The sequence below is a fragment of the Podarcis pityusensis genome (assembly GCF_964106645.2).
Source record: "Podarcis pityusensis genome assembly, chromosome: 5".
Classification (NCBI taxonomy): domain Eukaryota; kingdom Metazoa; phylum Chordata; class Lepidosauria; order Squamata; family Lacertidae; genus Podarcis; species Podarcis pityusensis.
The window spans coordinates 40,071,522-40,091,098 of NC_138032.1; the positions used below are offsets into that span (position 1 = coordinate 40,071,522).

Sequence of the window (19,577 nt, forward strand, 5' to 3'; positions counted from 1 at the left end):
GCTTCCTATTCAGTTTCTCCCGGAGCCTCTTACTTCCTGAAAGTCATGCTGCTTTTTCAGTCAACAGTTGCATGTTATTGTGCTTAAAACCGTCTTAGTTATTGCATCCCACTCCATCTTCCATGTGATGGAAATGACTCTTGTGGTGACCCCTCTTGCCGTTCCTTATCTGCAGTGAAGTAGAGGACACAGGGAAGGTGGACCACTCCTCTGCTGATGGCCACTGAGATACTGTTCCAGCCAGGATTTTCCCCATATTCAAATGCAAATCAGAGTTGGCACCAATCTTCATTTGGCAACATAGAAAAAAGGGGCCTAATCTTCAGAAGTGCAAGAGGGAAACCTCCTTCCCATGGGTCTAGTTAGGTCCTGCAAGGGTCATAATTTGGCCTCGGAGGCGATTTCTCCAAGCCATGCCCACCTTAAGCCATATGTGACATCAGGTGTGGGTGCATAGGAACATTCATGAGCTCAACATGCACTCCCAACTGTTCCAAGGCAAGCAGAGGTCACGCTTAATACTCTTCAGTTGATTGGTGCCAATAGGAAGCACTGCTGGGATCAGCTGCACTAGGGAGTTGCCTATCAGGAACTCACTTGTTCAGCAGATAGCGCTGTCAAGAGTGGGGGGGGGGCACCTGGCCCATTGGCTGGGTCCAGTCCCCCACCTCTGTGCTAGAGGGTGACCTGTTCAGTATTGGTAAACGTTAGCAGATGCAGGGAATTTTAGGTTGGATCCATGCCAGGCAGGGTAGAGCCATAATCCTAACTTTTGGCAGGTGTGTTACCCCTGCTTACTGGGAGGGAGAGAAGCAAAATTGTGGCGCAAGTGCATTGCTTCGAACCTGCCAGCAATTGAGTGGCTGCATTCTGCACAAGCTGCAATTTCCAAACAGTCTTAAAAGGCAGCCCCATGTATTGCACTGCAGTGCACTGCAGCAATCCTAGCTTGAGGTTACCAGAGCAAAGAATACTGCAGCCAGGTTATACCTGTCCAGATAGATTTTCTCTGTTACATTTTTTATCCTATCCCAAGCAAATGTTAAGTCCAAATGGCACTGCTTTGAGAAAATGTTCTTTTGTTTTCCCAGAGTTCCTGAAAAGGAGTCGATCAGCAAGGCGGTCTTACACAAGTCCCGTGGGCGGAGTCACCTATGGGCTCACTCTAGGGAACCCCTAAAACAGCCTTTACTGAAGAAGGTGTGCACCAACTCTGACCTCTGGGACTTTGCTTGCCAGTCCTTCATTGATATCCTTTATGCTGGTGATAGGGTTGCATACCACCCCAATATAACAACAACAACAACAACAATAATAGATAATAATAATAAATTTATTTATACTCCGCCCATCTGGCCGGGTTTCCCCAGCCACTCTGGGCGGCTTCCAACAAAATATTAAAATACAATAGTCTGTCAAACATTAAAAGTTTCCCTAAACAGGGCTGCCTTCAGATGTCTTCTAAAAGTCTGGTAGTTGTTTTTCTCTTTGACATCTGGTGGGAGGGCGTTCCACAGGGCGGGTGCCACTACTGAGAAGGCCCTCTGCCTGGTTCCCTTGCTTGACACAATGGTGCCATATTCCAGCACAGCAGAGACTGTGGTGTCTTTATGATAAATGGTTCATACTATATACAACCTGAGTCTATGATGGAGGGGTTCATAGCATTAACACCCCCAAAAGAGAAGTCGCAGAAGGCAGTACTAATTGGTAAGGTGACCTGCTAATAGTTTTAGCTAGGCAGCACAGCCTAATTGTCACCGGAGGGCTCAGTCACTAGGAGTTCTCTGAAAAAGGAGAGGTGCTTGAAATTGCACATCATCTCTGCAAACTTTTCCTTACCACTTTGCTCACCTATCATGAGATACATGGGAGACTACCCCTCAAAGCAAGAGAAGTCCCCTGCAGAGCTCACCGACCAGATATTTGTAGTGGCAATTCAGGAGGAAGTTCTGCGCGATGAGATCTACTGTCAGATCATGAAGCAGCTGACAGAGAACACCAACAGGTACCAAGGGCCAGACCTTTCCAACCATCTCTTACAGGACTGTTCCTTTTTATATCAATGTGTTTCTCGGTCATTGTCAGAAAAAGAACTTACTGAGCTTTCAGAGGTATCTGGCCAAATCCAGCAGTGGAAGCCATTTCCACCCCTATGGTGACAATGGAGGGGGTGGGTCACAAAGAAGCCAGCTTGGATGGATAGTTTCCTAAGTTTCAAGAGCTGTTGGGTTAAGTAAATAAAATATATTAACGCTTCTAAGTAATTATTATTATTTCCCTCAAAACTACAGGTACAGCCTGAACAGTGGTTGGCAATTACTCTGGCTGTGCACAGGCCTTTTCCCTCCTAGTAAATCACTGCTGAGTCATGCTCAGAAATTTATGGAGACTCGTCTGAAAGAGAACCTGGCCGTGGACTGCAGGCGTAGGATGCAAAGGGTGATGAGGTACAGAGGCTTTATCAATCCTTTGAGAAGGTTTTGTGTCCTCTGTCCCTAAGGTAACAGCAGAGTCCCACCTTGTACAAGGTGGCAGGAAATGTAAAGCGTATACGGTAAAGCATATGCAACATGTAACCTAATGTACAAAAGAAATTGAAAGGGACTAACCTTCCTTCCATGCCAGGAGAGATTGATAGCATGGCAGATGTGGGCATAAGGCAGGTATGCTCAAGACATACACACATTCCTCTTTTCTGCAGAACTCACAGGCAGCTCCCTCTGAATAGCAGGTGATGCCGGAGGGCTCTTGCTTTAGTGGGGTTCGTTTTAGATTAAAAATAATTACATTTAAGGAATGAGAGAGCCCTGTGGTTTCTATGACGGTTTGGTTCTTCAGCTGAAGCCTCATCACAAATCCTATATTTGAAGCAACAGGTGCCTCAGAGCCCTGTACCTGTCTTAGAGTGCAGCCCTTAGGAGGAGGAGGAACTCGGGGTAAGAGAGGAGCCATCTAGGAGCACAAAAATTCATGTCAGGGTAGCTATTACTCTTCCACCAGAAGCCTCTGTTTCCTGCTCTCTTAATAGCTCTTTAGTGGCTTAACTTGAGGAATGGCCCTGGCTCAGTAGCAGAGCTCATGTTTTTCATGCAAAGGTCTCCAGATTCTCCAGCATCTCCAGGTAGAGCTGGGAAAAATTCTCTGCCTGAAACCTTGGAGAGCCGTTGCCAGTCAGTATAGACAGTATTGAACAAGGTGGACCAATTTTCAGACTTGGCATAAGGCTGAGTTGCAGTAGACTGATGGCAGCTGCCCATGAGCAAATGCCCACCTCTGAGATTTCTACCTGCATTGCTATTTTCCAGGAGTGGCTGTCGGAAGTGGGCCCCACACAGCGTGGAAGTGGAGGCGATCCAGAAGAATATCACAAAGATTTCCCACAAGGTTTACTTTCCAAATGATACAGAGCAGGTGAGGCCAACTCTGCTATCTACCCGTATCTGTTAAATATATTGGAAGGTTGTTCTTTGTATTGTACAGTTAAAGGTAAAGGTAAAGGGGCCCCTGACTATTAGGTCCAGTCATGGCCGACTCTGGGGTTGTGGAGCTCATCTCGCTTTATTGGCCGAGGGAGCTGGCGTACAGCTTCCGGGTCATGTGGCCATGCTGACTAAGCCGCTTCTGGCGAACCAGAGCAGCGCACAGAAATGCCGTTTACCTTCCTGCCAGAGCAGTACCTGTTTATTTACTTGCACTTTGATGTGCTTTCGAACTGCTAGGTTGGCAGGAGCAGGGACAGAGCAATGGGAGCTCACCCCGTCGCAGGGATTCAAACCGCCGACCTTCTGATCGGCAAGTCCTAGGCTCAGTGGTTTAACCCACAGCACCACCCGCGTCCCATATTGTACAGTTACATACAATCTAATAGACTTGATACTGCAGAAAAAAGGGGACATGGAAGGGGGGGGAATGAATACAGTAAGCCCGCACCTTGCATGGGGGTTACATTTTGGGGAATCACACCTAAAGCCAAAATCGCATTATCATCAAAACCCATTTGGGTCAATGGTGGGAGGGTTGCCAAGGTTATTTTTCCTGGAACCCGTCCCCTTTTTCACCCTTGTCAAGTGCATAAAGCTGAATATGCACAAGCTAAATGAGTATAGGTTGTGGGCTTACTGTTCGTATTAGCAAATTCAGGTACCATTCCTTAATAATGTTTCATAACTGGCATGGCCACTCATTCAGGCATCTGTCTGAACACATGGGCTGCTCACTGGCAGAGGAAGAGAAGTGCGGGGTGAGCGCATCACCCCCGGCAACGCGATCCCGATGGGGTGCCATCACAGCTGCCCCCCCGCCCACGCTGAGCACCATGCCCCCACAGGCAGTGTGCCACACCCCCAGGATGCACGCCAGCCCTGCCCCCACCTGCTCTCTGCCCCCCCCGGTACCGGAGCATGAAGCTCCGCCACTGGGGCTGCTTATATTAATATATATGTTTAAATCAGGATTGATGGATTATTTTTAATGTGAGCTGTCTATGTTGCTTTTCTTCTTTTTCTTATATTTGCAAGATTTAAAAATATGTATTTAAACAAAATGCTATGGACACAAAAGGAGACAATAAACGCTAATAACAATAATGTCAGGATTGTTGACAACAGTGGCTAACCAGATGCCCTTGAGAAGATCTCAGAAACTAGGTTGCAATGACAGCCAGTTCCTCACGTTTGCTTTCAGCATCCAGTGGACATAGAGAGAGGTCCTGCTTCTCAGCATGGACTTGCATGTTTTCCTTCACTGGCTTCTAGTGCAGCTTGGACCAAGGAGACAGATGCCCGGCTCTTATCAATTTGTGTGCATCATGCAAGTTGTCCTCCGTTCCCTTTCCTTCCAGTCTACTCACTTTGGTCCCTCCACTGTTATGTTCCAGGCATTTGTGGTAGGGACAAACACAAAAGTACGGACTCTGTGTGAGACTATCGCCAGCCAGATGGAACTGAGTTCCTGGGAAGGATTCAGCCTCTTTGTCAAGACTGCAGACAAGGTAATTGGCAGAGAGGGCAGCCGTATAAAGCGAGTGTCTTTGAAGGGCCCTTTTGGTCACATATCCACTGTGAGCTCTGTGTGATAATAATGCATGCTTCAACTTTTTTTTCTGGGTGAAAGAATAATGCTTTTTTTTTTGCTTAATTTCTTTCCTTCATACAGGAAGCCTGCAACTTATGCAGGGTTTACATTCCAGGAATCACACCTAAAGCCAAAATTGTGTATACTCAAAAACACATTCAGTGGCAGGTGAGATTGCCAAAGTCATTTCCCCCAGAACCCTGCCCTCTTTCAGGCGTGGACTTTGGCAAACCTGCATTATGGCTCACTTTGCAAGGCCAAAATTTGGCACCCCCAAATGGATCGTCTCAATTTTGCACACCCTTGGCTTGGCGCCCTGTGCATCGGAACCACCCTCATTGCCCTAAATCTGATGCTGCACCTTTCCACCCCCTTTTTATTTATCACACAAAGCTGAATGCACACAAGTTAAATGTTTGTAAGTTGTGGGGTTACTGTACCTGTTTAATAAGACCCATGGTCTAACACATGCCAGCATCATTTGTGTTTAATTCATAAGCTACTGCAGCTACTGCAACGTTACTGCAGCGGGAACGATGGGGATTGAACTGATTCTTTGTGCAAACTCCCGTCTCATTCATCTTTTCTTTCTTAGGTGATCAGCCAGAATGAAGCAGATTACTTCTTTGACTCTTTGAGACAGGTGACTGATTGGACGCGGAAGAACAGGCCGAGCAGAGAGGGTATGGAAATGGGTGGATGGATTCTTGGGTGTTTGTTTACCAGGGACAGCTCTGGTATTAGGAAACAGAGGAAGAGTTCAGGAAGCAATCCATTTTATTGCCAGAATTAATCAGTTCTCTCTTTGTTATCATTCCTCTCTGGTGTGTGTACACCTGGTGGCACGAATTGGCTGGCCCAGCTTGACAAAAAGGCTCATTTAAAAATAGTGGAATGAGTCCAGACTTTAGTTAACTAAATAATTTTCGTTTGCCACATTACTTGGTGGATCTGGCAACTTGCTTGTTCCACTTTGAAATTTGTTCATTGCCAGATAAGATATCATAAGCCCCCACATCCTCAAAGGAGATAGCACAGTTCCATTTCCTGAACAAACCTAAAACTCTTAGTGTGTTTGCCGACAACCTTGAGCATCACTATTCAGTTTAAATCTTTCAGGTAAAGCAGGACTTGCTGAATGTATTATTGTATCCCTCAGATGCTTATCCATCCTCTTTTTAAAAAAATGTTTGAGATCACAATTCTACAACTTCCCTAAGCACATTGGGTGGAATTTAGCATTGTGCTCTTCCAATCCTTCCATCTGTGCAAACACTGCAGCTTGCAAAATGGGATGATCTCCTTCCTCTGTGTGCTGCTCTGGGGGTTCTCCTGATGAACACACTCCTGAGCCAACTTCAGGGGGTGCAGGGGAGAATGAGGGGGAGCCCTGTTGCACATGTGGAAGTCCCTGCACAGAGCTTCCGCTGATGGTGCTAATTAGGTGACTCCCACCCATTGTTCTGTTACTAAAAAAGTGGTAAAAATATTCCGTAAAAGCGCTGAGCTGAATTTTCTTGCAGTTAGCTTTTCGCAGAGAAAGGTGCAAGTTTTCTCTGAAAATGCAGCATTCTCCAAAGCGAGTGGATTCACCTTTTCCTTAAAAATTGGGGCCCCTGTTCCTATCTCTTGACAAGATACTTGCCAAGAAGGGAGAAGGATCCCATGGCTCACAATGCTGCAGTTTGCCTTCCTTCAAGTAGCAGGAGTTGCCTCTTTGAGGAAGGCCCCATCCACAGCAATATGCAGATCCCAATACCACTCCCAGCACTTGCCAAGGGAGGGGAAGACTGTGCTGCACACAGTGACCTCTTTTAAAGTGGCAGTTGCCACTGTAGGATGGAAACATTTTGCCCCCAGTTCAGAGACTGATGAAAGTGGGGGACGGGACGGGACTTGTTGTTCATCAGCATAATCCTACTGTACCTTCATTTATACTGATTGCTTCTTATCTGAAGCAGTAGAAGAAAATGCTCTCCTTTTTAAAAAGCCAATTGTTATCACAATTTCTCCTTAGTCTTTCACTTGAGGCTAAATTTTGAGTCCATGTTGTCTTCGTTTGTTGTACAAGAGAATATATTTACAGGTTCCTTCTTTGCTTGTATGCCAACTTCTAAATTTGGATTCAGTTTCATTGTTGGGTGGGCTAGGGACCATATTTTTGGCACCTGGCTTTCTGGAGAGTAATGTGAATCATAAAAAAATACTTACACATAATCAGGCCATATAAATGAGTGTTACGATATTTCTTCCCCATTTAAATGTATATAACACTGTTTTCCTAGTGGCTCCCACCACTGTGAATTACCAGGTGTATTTCATGAGAAAGTTATGGCTGAATGTGACTCCTGGGAAGGACTTAAAGGCTGACTGCATCTTTCATTATCATCAGGTAATTAACAGGGTTGATATTTATAGCATACCACTGACAGTAGCGATAACAATAATGATGAGAGGTCTCCAAATCATGGCCAGTCTTGATAGTAAAGTCCTAGTTTCTACTAGCCAACTGTGAAGTACTGTCCCACCACAATACACAAGCGGCAGAGGCCCTGCAGGCAGCATGCCTATGGGTGCCCCACCTGCCCTGCCGCCGCCATCAGCAGAATCATATCCATTTGGGGAGAGCTTGCAGAGCACGCAAAATCTCACACTATCTGGGGGGAGGGAGATTTCACCCAAAATCAATCCAATCTTTCCCCAAATCAGCACTGATGGTGGTGCTGGTTCTCTACCAGCGGCAGATGCAGCAGGGCAAAGCAGCAACTTCAGGGGCTGCAGGTAGAAGGAATCAAGCTCTATGGGTGGTATTCAACTAAGTTTTACTCAGAGTAGACCCATTGAAATTAAGACCTATTTTAGTAATGATCATTAATTTCCGGTTTCTAGTTGAATACCACCCCAATGTATGTTTGATCTAGTTTCTCTGCTTGCTTAATTGATTAGCATAGATAAGATGCCTAAGGAAGAATTCTCCTAAAGATGCTTCCTTTGTCTCTCCACCTTTTGAAATTGAGCTTAATTGTCCCAAACAATAGTAAAACTTCAAAGGTTCTTTATCACTTCATTAAATTTCCAGAGCAGGGAGGGCTGCACTATTACCTTGGCAAGTGGTTTTGTTGAAGGCTAATCATCATACTAAAAGGTAAAGGAATTGATGAGTTACTTGGTTTGAAGGAGGTAGATCTTTTGGAATACACAGGTGAGATTAATCTCGGAGATATCTGGGATTCTCCTGTAATCATTTCCCTCTTGTTGCTGGATAGGAATGGCTGCAAGTCCAATGCCCAGAGCAGATAGAATGTACTAAGGACTGTCCTTGCTGAACCCACTGTGGTTTCTCTGAGTCATACAGATTTGTGGCGAATCGGTATGAGATGAAGATTCACATGATTTGTGGACAGTGGTTATTTACAATTCCTGGAAAATGTCTCATCATCAAACCAATAAATGTTATAAAGCACTGAGTGTGGTCTCTTGGGCCCAGGTTTAAAATTTAGATGTTTTAATGCTTTCCCTCACACTCACTAAGTTCCTTGCTTTAATTTTACAGGGACAAATACAGTGCCTACCCTGAAACCAAAAGCAAAGCACAACCACTCATTCTTTCTCTCACGCGCGTGTATACACACACACACACACACACACACACACACACACACACACACTGCAGAGTAGGGTTAACAGATCAATGTGTCTTCAATTGTATCTTTCAGGAGCAACCAAAGTATCTACGTGGATATCACAAGTGCTCAAAAGAGGATGCCATCCAATTAGCTGGGCTGATTTTCAAGGTTAACTATAACAATGATCGAACGCAATATGCAGCAATTCCCAAAATATTGAAGGAACTAGTGCCTGAGAACATGATCCGAACAGCATCTCCAGAGGACTGGAAACGGGTAAGAAGAATCATTTGATTGTTGCTTCTTGAACAGGGGGCTGGGGCCCATCAGTGGGCCTGCCCTCTGCCTCCATTTGCCACCGACTGTACTGCCATTTTGCTTCTGGTGGCCTCAGTAACTTTTTCAAGTAGGCCCTGAGGGTTGAAGGTTTGAGAACTCTTAAGAGTGTCATAAATTAATATTTGTCCTGGCTTTTGTTTGGGTTGGGACCACCCTGCGGCTACTGATCATGCCTCAATAGTACCCCCTCCCAGTTTATGAGCAAATAAAACCAATTTTGCTGTCCACAAAGCTTCCTACTGATGGCAGTCCTTTCAGAGACCCTCTGAAGTCCCCACAGTTGCTAAAACACTTTAAAAATGGCAGGCATCATGCTGTACTTACTTTATTTGGATTTTTAACTCACTCAAACCTGAAGACCAAAGGATGGGTGTTTTGTATCATTCTAATCCAAGGGTGGGGAGATGCCTCAGTAAATAAATTTATGTAGCAAGGAGCATTAGATAAGTTTTGCATTCTTCATACCTGGGAGCAATGACTTGAGACCCATTACTGCGAGAGAAAGATGCCCCCCCCCCCCGCTTTGACTCGTGTGTATTTTTATGCAGAATATTACTTCTGCCGCCAGCAAACATGAACAGAAGACTGTGGACGAGGCCAAGATTGCCTTCTTGAAGTACATACATCGTTGGCCAACATTTGGCTCAGCCTTCTTTGAAGTGAAGGTGAGTTTCAAAGGTGCTGTTTTTGTGTGTGGCTCCATTTGGAAAGGTGCTTTCTGCAGAGTAGAAGCTTCTTCTATTGTCCTGCTTCTTTTAAGCTCTTGAGTCTACTTAGGGCCTATTCCTGTGATGTGGCGTCCTCGGCATTGATGCCACCTCCATTCTGAAGAAAAGCCACTTTGGGAGTGGGGTGAAATTGTAGGAGGAGATGAAGCTTAACCATTTCTCCCTTAACTGGTTCCCAGTTCCAAATAGCTCCCATGTGTCTGAAGCCAAATATGGGAGGAGTAAGGCACCGAGTGTTTGTAAGCACATGCATTATTTGCAGCGTGCAATATTCCCATGACACACACTTGATTTTCTTATTCTTACATACATTTTGACTGAGAACTTGTTAGATTCTTGTGCAAATAAGAGGACACTGACAGCTGGTGATTTAAAATAGTTCAACAGCTATCACTCATTTTTTCTTCCTCTTTACTAGCAAACCTCGGAGCCAAATATCCCTGACATTGTATTGATTGCTATCAACAAACAAGGAGTCTCTCTAATACATATGAAATCTAAGGTAAGAGTCATATTTTGATACTTGACAGCGAACCTACCCATTGGAAAAGGTACACACACACACTGAGCTATGCCATAAGTTTCATTCAAAAAACCGTTTAAGGTAAAGGCATAGGGAGATGTGATGAGAGCTGTGGATTCCAGCAGGAAATGTACTTTTCTTCAACAGAAGCAGAACTGTACATTGGGCAACAGAATTTAGTTTTCAGCCTTAAGCATTAAGGGAAATAAAAACAATTTTATAAAGAAGGGATAAACATGAGACCTGCACACCCAGGAAGGAGAAACTCAGGTGGCATCTTCTTGGTAGGATCCTTCAGGCAACATTGCCAGACAGCAGATAAACAGAAGCTTGGCTTCTATTCTATGGTCAGAAGTGCTATTTAAGATCAATAGGGATTGGTGTAGAAGATAATCTGATGAGGCATCAGCACATAACTGCATCCTGGAAAACCAGATGTGCCACATGTCTCTTTTTGTAGAGAACTACCTGAGTTGTTTGTTCTAATAAAACTTACATGTAGCATTTATTTTTATTTTTAAATTGCAGGAGATCTTGACAGTTTACCCTTTCACTAAAATCTCCAACTGGAGCAGTGGCAGCACATATTTCCACATGACCATAGGGAACCTGGTACGAGGGAGCCGGATCCTTTGTGAGACTTCCCTGGTAAGAAAAGCTTATGATTTCAGATTTGCTCAAGACCATCCACTGAGGAAGGAAGGACCTGGTAATTACTGGTTAACCCTTTTTCTCCTTCCTCTAATGGTGCACTGATTAAATGTCACCAAGAGCTATTTCAAATATTTACACATTGCTCCCCTTTTCTCAAACCTGAGTAATAGTTCTGCCTTGGGTAGTTGCGAAAAATCCTGAAATAGATGAAGTCTCTTCTTGCCTTAGATAACATGGTATGTGTGTTAAACAGCAGAAAGATATAATTGCAACGGGCTTGGGATTGTGGAGGAAACAGAACTGGCTTGTATTATGTGCATATTGGTGGTTTTGGGAACTTAGGCACATATTATATTACTACAAAAGGTATATGGGGTAGAAGATTCACTTCTTGTGGAGTCAAAGCTCCCACAGCTGTGACATAGTGTCAACCTAGGGAAAATACATACACAGAGAAATGTTTTGTGTTTTAAATTAAAATGCCTCAAACTACTTAGACAGTTTTTTGAACAAGATGTATATATCTGTCAATCAGCACCCATTATTAACTTTTCATTTATTTTTAAAGTGGTTTTCTTTGTCTCATGACCAACCAGGACATTCTGAGAGATCAATTCCTTAAGACTACTTGTGCAGTCACCAAATAAGTTGGGAAGGGCATCATTTACCTCACCCTTGAAATGCCCAATTAATGTTTTATAACCCGTTTACAACCCATCTCCTGTGACTTACGATATTTTATGTTGCTTTTCCACAAACCACCGAATTCCAATTTTATCAGAGGAAAACATAAGTTTTTTGTACACTGCTTAGCAGTGTTAATATCTTAAGCCAACAGTATTTGCAGGAGTAACAACAGAATGCTGCTTATCTTAACTGGCTGGTCTACTATTGTGAAACATTCCATGACTGCTAAAGGGTCTCATGTCTGTCTCGCTCTTTCCAGGGTAGTTCATTAAATGTCTGTTTTTTCCTTCAGGGATACAAAATGGATGACCTGCTGACATCATATGTGAACTTGTTATTGAATGCTGCAAACAAACAGAAGGATTCACATCTCCCTGCCTAAGGATGTGCAGAGACCATCATTCACAGGCTGTGCCAAACTGAAAATTTGCCACATATTGGAAGGAATTCATTTTTAGCTTTACATTTGTCAGCGCAGTCTCTAGTTTTACCTCTTCTTGACCCTAGGAGAGTGAACCAAAAGCTGCTGTTGTAGCAAAAAGGTATTTGTTTTTAAACTAACTACAGCTTAAAACATTTTATGACTCATTGATTTCAACAAGGCTAGCTGTCATTCCCTCCGCTTTTCTGGAAGTATATCCTGTACTAGATTAGACCATCCTTTCCTATTGAGCAGGGACAGGAATGCAGGACAGTCCTGGCATGTGCCAGGCATCTGCACAAACCTGCAGCACACATGGCAAAAGGTGGCTGTTACCTTTTAAGTCGTGGAGAAGTACTAGAAATGAATGGAAGCAGCATCTTCATGATGTGAAGAGTCAGTCTACTCCATGACTGTTGCCTTAGCTTAAGAAACATGCTTCTGCTAGGAAGCATGCGTAGGATTGTGTTGTGTCAGTTTCAGCAGTGAAGCTGCCTTTAGTGTCCTCACATTTTCAGCAGATGAGGAAAGACTACTGTTGGCTTCCCCTGTCATTTGCCAAAGTAGTCAAAATAGTTAGTCTTTGTTCAACTTAGAAGAAGGTGCACAGTTTTGCAATGAAGGTTTTTTCCTGCTTGGGTATTGGGGGATTAGAGCTTCAGTAACTTTGTGCAGCTAAATGAGTGCCACACCTTTCAGAGTACTTGACCTTTGAAAAAGAACATCCATACATTCCATGCACAGCATCCATTGCTGGCAGGGAATGCTTACCTGGGATCAAGATTGTACTGTATTTTTGAATTCTTCATGTAAATTCAATTTGAAGTTTTTGATTTAAAATATTTTGGGTGTCTGCTTTCTGTTAATGGTAACAGCCAAATTGTTTCCACTTTCTAAAGAGAATTGCAAAGTAGTGGGAGTGATATTGTCAACTTTCTTCTAGAAATGTATATCTAAGAATAAATCAAACGCTCGAACAGCTTACCTCAGTCCTCTGTTGTCAAAATGCTTAAGGCTACAGCTTGGGTCAAAGAATCCTTCCTGCACAACAGCTGTAATTCCAGTGAAATACATTAAGCAGTAAAATCAACATTCTGCTTTAGTTGAAGGAGATGACCAGCTTCTGTATTTTTGAGAACTACTCTTTCTCCACATAGTGGGCCTGGGGGCTGGAACTGTATTTTGTTACAGAAACTGATTATTCACAAGTAATTGGACACCGCAATAAAGCTGGAATCCTCTAACGATAAGGGTCTCACAGCTATGGGGCATTACATTAGATGTAAATACGTACATTTGCACATTGCAGAAGAAAGATGCAACATTACACTCTGGAATATATACTATATCTTAAAGCATTTCTTTCATTTCCTTACTAGTGAAAGCTGGCAGGCATTTAACCATATTATGCTGAATATTTGGTAGATCCATCAGGACCAAACAAATGGTCCAGTAACTACAGTAGAACACCTGTTGACCAGAGCAGCTTACAATGCTATACCTTTACTATTACATTACTTAGACGTCTTAATGACATTTCAGTAACATTTGCAGATTTTTGAAAAACAACTTACTGCAGCAAGTTTTTGCACCAAATAAAAGCAATCCAAGATGTGCAGTTTTAAAATAATCTTTACTGTGAAGAGTTAAAATATATATAGCAGTGAGTTGTCATTTCAAGAGTATATGGTAAAATGGAGGGATGTAGTATTTTAATCATCAGGATGTACCCTTTTGCTAGTGAAATTACAAGATCCTGGAGCAAAATACTGGCAGGAAACTACCTAGGTCTTACAAAAGTGTGATGCCATGCATTATTGTATGAATGGGATCTTATACAAAATGAATCATTTTTAGTAGCAAGTGATATAAAATATGTTAATACAAAAATTATATCATTATAACAATATATTATAAGCAGTTAAATCTATATTCAGTGCAATTACTGGAAGGATAATATATGTAATATGAATTAAATTGCTATTTACCTATAATTTTGGCACTTCCTGATTGCCTTGATGGAACAAAAGTCGCTTGTCATAGAATGGTCAGTAAAGCTGTAACAAACTGTAATACTTGTTTATAGTTAAGATGAAAAATGTGCTTTCAACTCCATGCTTACCAGTACTTTCCATTTTTACATGCTATTTTTCATGCTTGCTCACAGCCCTGGTTCCCCTGATGAGCTGCTTCTGTGCCATTTTTAAACAAGGCAGCTTCCTTCATTCACCAAGTGAGTGGCAATGAGAAACCACATTGTGAACAATATGTCTTCATGGAATCAGTCTGATTCGACTCTATGGTGACAACAGTGAGAGCAAATGAGACTGTAGTGCCCTCCCTCTGAAGATTCAATCGAGCTACAGTCACACAAGAACTCATATTGGACTTGCACATTCCACTACACACCCAAATACACATTCCAGCAGACAACACTCACTGCTGGATGCACATCGCATTGCACACCCAGCCAATACTTTATCGTAGTACTTCATTGTAGAAGTTCAATCTTGCTCCCCACCTCAACACGTACACCATTTTAACCCAAAGATGGGGTCCTTTTCCAAGGGGCACAAAATATTTACAAACCCAGGCTTCTGGTTTGGTTCAGCTCTGCTAATCACTCTTACTAGGCTGCCCTGAAACAGCCATTTACTTACCCCAATAAAAGTAAATTATTTCCTGGCCAATCAATTTTGTTTCTTTTTCAACGGACAGATTCTGTATTTGGAAGATGAACATTGTGACAAACAATTGATACTTCATATTAGATAACTCTGGAGATTTGTACCACAGTGATTACTTTCCTGAAGGTCTCCTAAGATTAATTTGAGCTATGGCATTTCAAATAGCTCTTCCTAGTCCATCTTTGTAACAGGACATTTCCATTCATCACAAATTTCATGTTTTAATGTATTTGCCTTACATTTCATTTAGAAAGTATAGCACTGATTTCTTACACTGTTAAAGCTGGCCTGAAAACCTATCTGATATGGCACCCAGTCTTGACATATTTGTATTAGGAAGAATAGTATAATAAAATCTGTTTTTCTATGGAGCACTACATTAAAATGGTTAAAGCAGATCCATATCACTTGCTGGATCAGGAATCCGTATCATCAATCAACATTGCTTTACTTATTTTCAAACATGCATCTCCACTAGTCACATATATGCCATTTTAAGGCATAACCAGCATTGTTCTAAGGCATAAGAATTGTGTTCTCTAGGCACAGGAGTGCCAGCTTGGCCCTTCAACCATGGATGCTTGGGCCGTGGGTGCCATGCAGCATGCATGGCCCTGGCCCCAAAATTTGGGGGTGTCCAGCCCCTTCATGGGGAATTTTGTGGGTGCTCCGGCACCCAGAGCCCGAGGGAATTGGCACCTATGTCTAGGTATGTTGCAGAGGAAGATTCTGCATGAATCTTCCTTTTGACTTCTTGACAGTAGAACCTGTGCTTTGTTCCTACAGCAGTGCAGTCTGCCATATCCATCACTGCCTTAGTAAGAATGGGAACCACAATGCTCTCACACAACTTCTCCACTCACAAGGGATATTCACTTTCATTTCAGTGTTGTGGGCAAACGACATAGACTCAAAGTTCTGTGTTTAACTCCATTTAAATATGACAGCACATATACATGTGTACCATTTTAAATGAAGCACATAGAGGGCTCTGGATGAGACTGACAACCAATTCAGTGAGAGTCCAAATTCAGGAGTACTTATCCTAGAGACCTAAGAAAATTATGTCCTACATTGTGAAACATGTTCCTCTATATTTGTGCTTGGAGGATAGTCTCAAATCAAGAGATGGGCAATCCTCTTGTGCTATTAGTTGTGACAATACAAACTAAGTGCTAGTAGGTAAGTAGCAGATAAATAATGGTATTTAAGGACTAGTTTGGGAGAATAGGATAGAAAAACCAGTCCTCTCCCATCAGTAGAAGCAATACATGATTCTTAACTTACATTGTAAATAAGTAAGATTTATGCTTTTCTATATTAAACAGTCTTGTTCTGTGCTAGTGTTTATCTTCCTATTACAGGAAAGCAAATACTATGGTGTAATTTGAGGAGAACTTAGGTTGAAATGACAAAATTATGGAGAAACACAGGGCTCCCAAACCCACATGGCCTGGTACTGCTAATGATAGGGTGGGAAGGAGCACACAGTGAAGAACGGGCAGGTGGAGGACTGCTTCGTACTTCCACTGTCTGCCACTTTCCCCATACCCAGCAACCTCTCCCTCCCTGCACCATCCCATCCCTCCTCTCTGGCACATACCCTGAGCTCCAAGACTGGAAATGACAGAAAAGTGGCTGGGGGAAAAGGATTAAGAACACACAGCTGTTTTCAGATGTGTGCTGGAATATGTATTTTGCTGAGGTAATAAATAGTTCCAGCTTCAGAGAGAGACCATTAAGAGGATTGCTTTACAACTAACACTGAAATAAATGTACATTGTAGGAAGACTACTTTTGGGTTAAGACTCCAGGGATTTACTTATACTGTGTCATAACAGACAAAAAAGAGGGCTCACTAATATGGAGGAGAGGTCTAAACCAGGCTTCCTCAACCTCGGCCCTCCAGATGTTTTGAGACTACAGTTCCCATCATTCCTGACCACTGGTCCTGCTAGTTAGGGATCATGAGAGTTGTAGGCCAAAAACATCTGGAGGGCCGAGGTTGAGGAAACCTGGTCTAAACGCTCAGAAATCTCAAAAATGCAGGCACCAAGAACAGTCTCTTTCAAAAATGATAGGCTTACAGTTCAGCCACTTTGGTCCATCCAGATTCTATATTATGGAATCCTGGCCTATGCAGCTTAGCTACTACAGCAGGAAAGGTCAGCCAGCTAATAATAACAATGCAGGCTTATACTAAATAATGTCAAACTATTAAAATGAGTTAACTAACAATTGCAAGGAAAATTATTACTTGGTTTTGATTAGTCCATTGCAATTTTAAGAGAATGTTCAAGAGGCATGTTAAATGGAAAAAAATGTGTTTTTGTGCTGTTTTTGGAAGAAAGGGGTTAAGTAGTCTTTTTCTACCCAACCTTCCTGTGTTCCCACTTGCTGTGTGGCCAGGCTAATTTTGGTATAAAAGGAGAGAGAGAGAGAGAGAGAGAGAGAGAGAGAGAAGGGGGAAGAAGACAGAAGAATTCAAGTAAGTGTGTAACATGAGCCTGAATCTCAAAACAAAATGGGCAAATAGTGAGAGAACATGATACACAACTTATACAAAAGGAAAAAATCATAGTGCATTATTGCATATTGCCACCATTCTCTTCTGGAGGACAGCCTCTGCACACACTATACCTGAGCAGAATAAACATTCAGAGTGCAAGATATAACTGGTGAGCTTTTGTTTGTCTTGAGTCCTTGAAACCATTTTTAAAAGTTCCTTTTGTGATCAGTAGCTGAGGCAGATTGTAGCTGGTGAGGGTGCATACAGTCAGCAGAGGGTACAGACCTGTTTAAGCGGAGTTTAAGTCCAGAGCTTTTGGGTGAGTTTTCTTGGAGGCCAACTCAGACAGCTTCTTCAGCCTCTTCTTCAGCTCCAAAGGGAATTTCTCATAGCACTTCTTGCACACTGGCTTCATGTCAAATTCCACAAACTTATTCCTTTCAAAGAAATACAGAAGGATTTAATTTTCAGTTAGGAAGTCATGTGAGGCTTAACATCTAAGTGAGTAAGGTATGTGGTATACATTCCTTTCATTTTTTTAAAAAACTTGCCAACATAAAATCTGTTCCAAACGAATGAGTTAGAACTATGCAAGTAGAAGATCTCACGTCCAGTCTTCAGCATCGCAGGTTTAAAAGGGTAAAACAAAGAAATATATTTGCCAGTGAGGCTGGGGAGCCACTGCCTGCCAGGTACTGGATGCAGACTGCTTCCCTTGTCCATTTCTGTTCTCTGTCTGAGATAAAAGGATCCCAATCAGAGCTTTCTCTGAAGAAAGAAAGAAAACGTGACTGCTCCGGAAGAAGGCTAGGATCAAAATGTGTGGACGTTTCATGATTTCTGAAAGGGTATCAGCTTGACGCTTGCTTCTTTCTCTTGCATTTTTCACATCTTTTCATAAAATGAATATGTTTCATAAACTCAGTGCTTGAAATTCCAGGTACCGTATTTTTCGCCCTATAGGACGCACTTTTTTCCCTCCAAAAATGAAGGGGAAATGTGTGTGCGTCCTATGGGGCGAATGCAGGCTTTCGCTGAAGCCTGGAGAGCGAGAGGGGTTGGTGCGCACCGACCCCTCTCGCTCTCCAGGCTTCAGGAAGCTATCCGCAAGCCTTGGGAGCCGGGCGAGAGTTCCCGCTGGGCTCCCAAGGCTTGCGGACAGCAGCCTGCAGCCCGAAACACGGGGAGCGCACCCCGGGCTTCGGGCAGCTCTCCGCAAGCCTTGGGAGCCCGGCGCGACTTCCCGCCGGGCTCCCTAGGCTTGCAGATAGCAGCCTGTTCTGGGGGCTGGAAATAATATTTTTTTCTTTATTTCCCCCCCCCCCCAAAAAACTATGGGCCGGTGCGCCCTATGGGGCGAAAAATACGGTAAGTGTGTTCAATTGTGACTAGATCTTCTTAGATACTTGCTCCAGCCTGCTACTTCAAGCAGCAGGCTTGGGGGTGGGGGAAAGGCACTTCTTCTAAAACAAAATTTGCTGGTGGAGCAAGCTCCGGCCTGTCATGTCAGTCAACAAACTGGGAAATCAAAATACAAGCAGATTGGGTAGTGAGCAAGTGCCATGGCAGCCAATCGACACAATGGAATAAAGCCTATCTTGATAGAAGATTTGCTTACAGGTATGCATACAGTGACCCTACTGGCAGGCTTAAGTGACTATCTGAAAGCAAATCTTATGAATGAGCCCTCCACCTTGCAAGTTGACATGACATGTCCCCTCCTTGAAAGTAATTATGGCACTGTTCCCGTCACACATTAGCTGCAAATGCAACAGGACTAGCATAGGAACACTGCAAGACAAGGAGTGGCAGTCTGGACTATCTGGCCCAAAAAGAAATGTCAAACTACTTGCCGGTGATGGAACATTGTTTGAGTGTATACTTGTATACATATTTTCTCAGTGATTTCAAGGAGTGTCTCCTATGATTTACACACTTCTCTTGCCAAACTTGAGCCAGTTACTCTGACCACAATGTAACACTGCCAGACTGCAGGAACTCCCTGAGTCATGTTACCTTCCCCCACCAGAACAGCCTTTGCTTGCCACTTACTTCAATGTGAGTTTGATGTTGCAGGTGGAACAAGCGAAGCAGTTCACACACCAAGCCTTGTTGAGAGCAGAGACCACTAGTGGAAAATATCAAACAAGGGTGGGTTATCAAACTGCAGAACTGTACTAAATTGAGCAAGGACAGATGTGGGGGGAAATCAATCACTGAGGCCTTGTCCGTGCAGGGCTGCAACAGCTGCATTGACAAACAGGCTTAAACTTACCATCCCCCTCAATCACATGGCTGCAGTTATAGCAGACATCTCCAAAGAGCTG

General features: G+C 43.2%; 2 protein-coding genes across 6 annotated transcripts in view; one reads left to right on the forward strand and one right to left on the reverse strand.

The window, feature by feature from the left end:
* The window catches only part of MYO7B (myosin VIIB), a 60,925-nt gene extending 48,023 nt beyond the window's left edge, over nt 1-12,902 (forward strand). For all 4 annotated transcript variants that reach the window (XM_081008395.1, XM_081008397.1, XM_081008398.1 and 1 more), the window contains 12 exons: nt 1,092-1,249; nt 1,855-2,008; nt 2,295-2,450; nt 3,309-3,414; nt 4,880-4,993; nt 5,672-5,759; nt 7,362-7,468; nt 8,793-8,978; nt 9,590-9,706; nt 10,188-10,271; nt 10,821-10,940; nt 11,926-12,902. In XM_081008395.1, the coding sequence (XP_080864521.1) occupies nt 1,092-1,249; nt 1,855-2,008; nt 2,295-2,450; nt 3,309-3,414; nt 4,880-4,993; nt 5,672-5,759; nt 7,362-7,468; nt 8,793-8,978; nt 9,590-9,706; nt 10,188-10,271; nt 10,821-10,940; nt 11,926-12,015 (1,480 nt within the window). In that variant the 3' untranslated portion in view covers nt 12,016-12,902. The remainder of the gene's footprint in view (nt 1-1,091; nt 1,250-1,854; nt 2,009-2,294; nt 2,451-3,308; nt 3,415-4,879; nt 4,994-5,671; nt 5,760-7,361; nt 7,469-8,792; nt 8,979-9,589; nt 9,707-10,187; nt 10,272-10,820; nt 10,941-11,925) is intronic.
* Nucleotides 12,903-13,668: 766 nt separating this feature from the next.
* LIMS2 (LIM zinc finger domain containing 2) overlaps nt 13,669-19,577 on the reverse strand; it is a 32,896-nt gene continuing 26,987 nt past the window's right edge. For both annotated transcript variants that reach the window (XM_081008448.1, XM_081008447.1), the window contains exons 8-10: nt 19,526-19,574; nt 19,303-19,378; nt 13,669-17,687 (exon numbers count right to left, since the gene is read on the reverse strand). In XM_081008448.1, the coding sequence (XP_080864574.1) occupies nt 17,540-17,687; nt 19,303-19,378; nt 19,526-19,574 (273 nt within the window). In that variant the 3' untranslated portion in view covers nt 13,669-17,539. The remainder of the gene's footprint in view (nt 17,688-19,302; nt 19,379-19,525; nt 19,575-19,577) is intronic.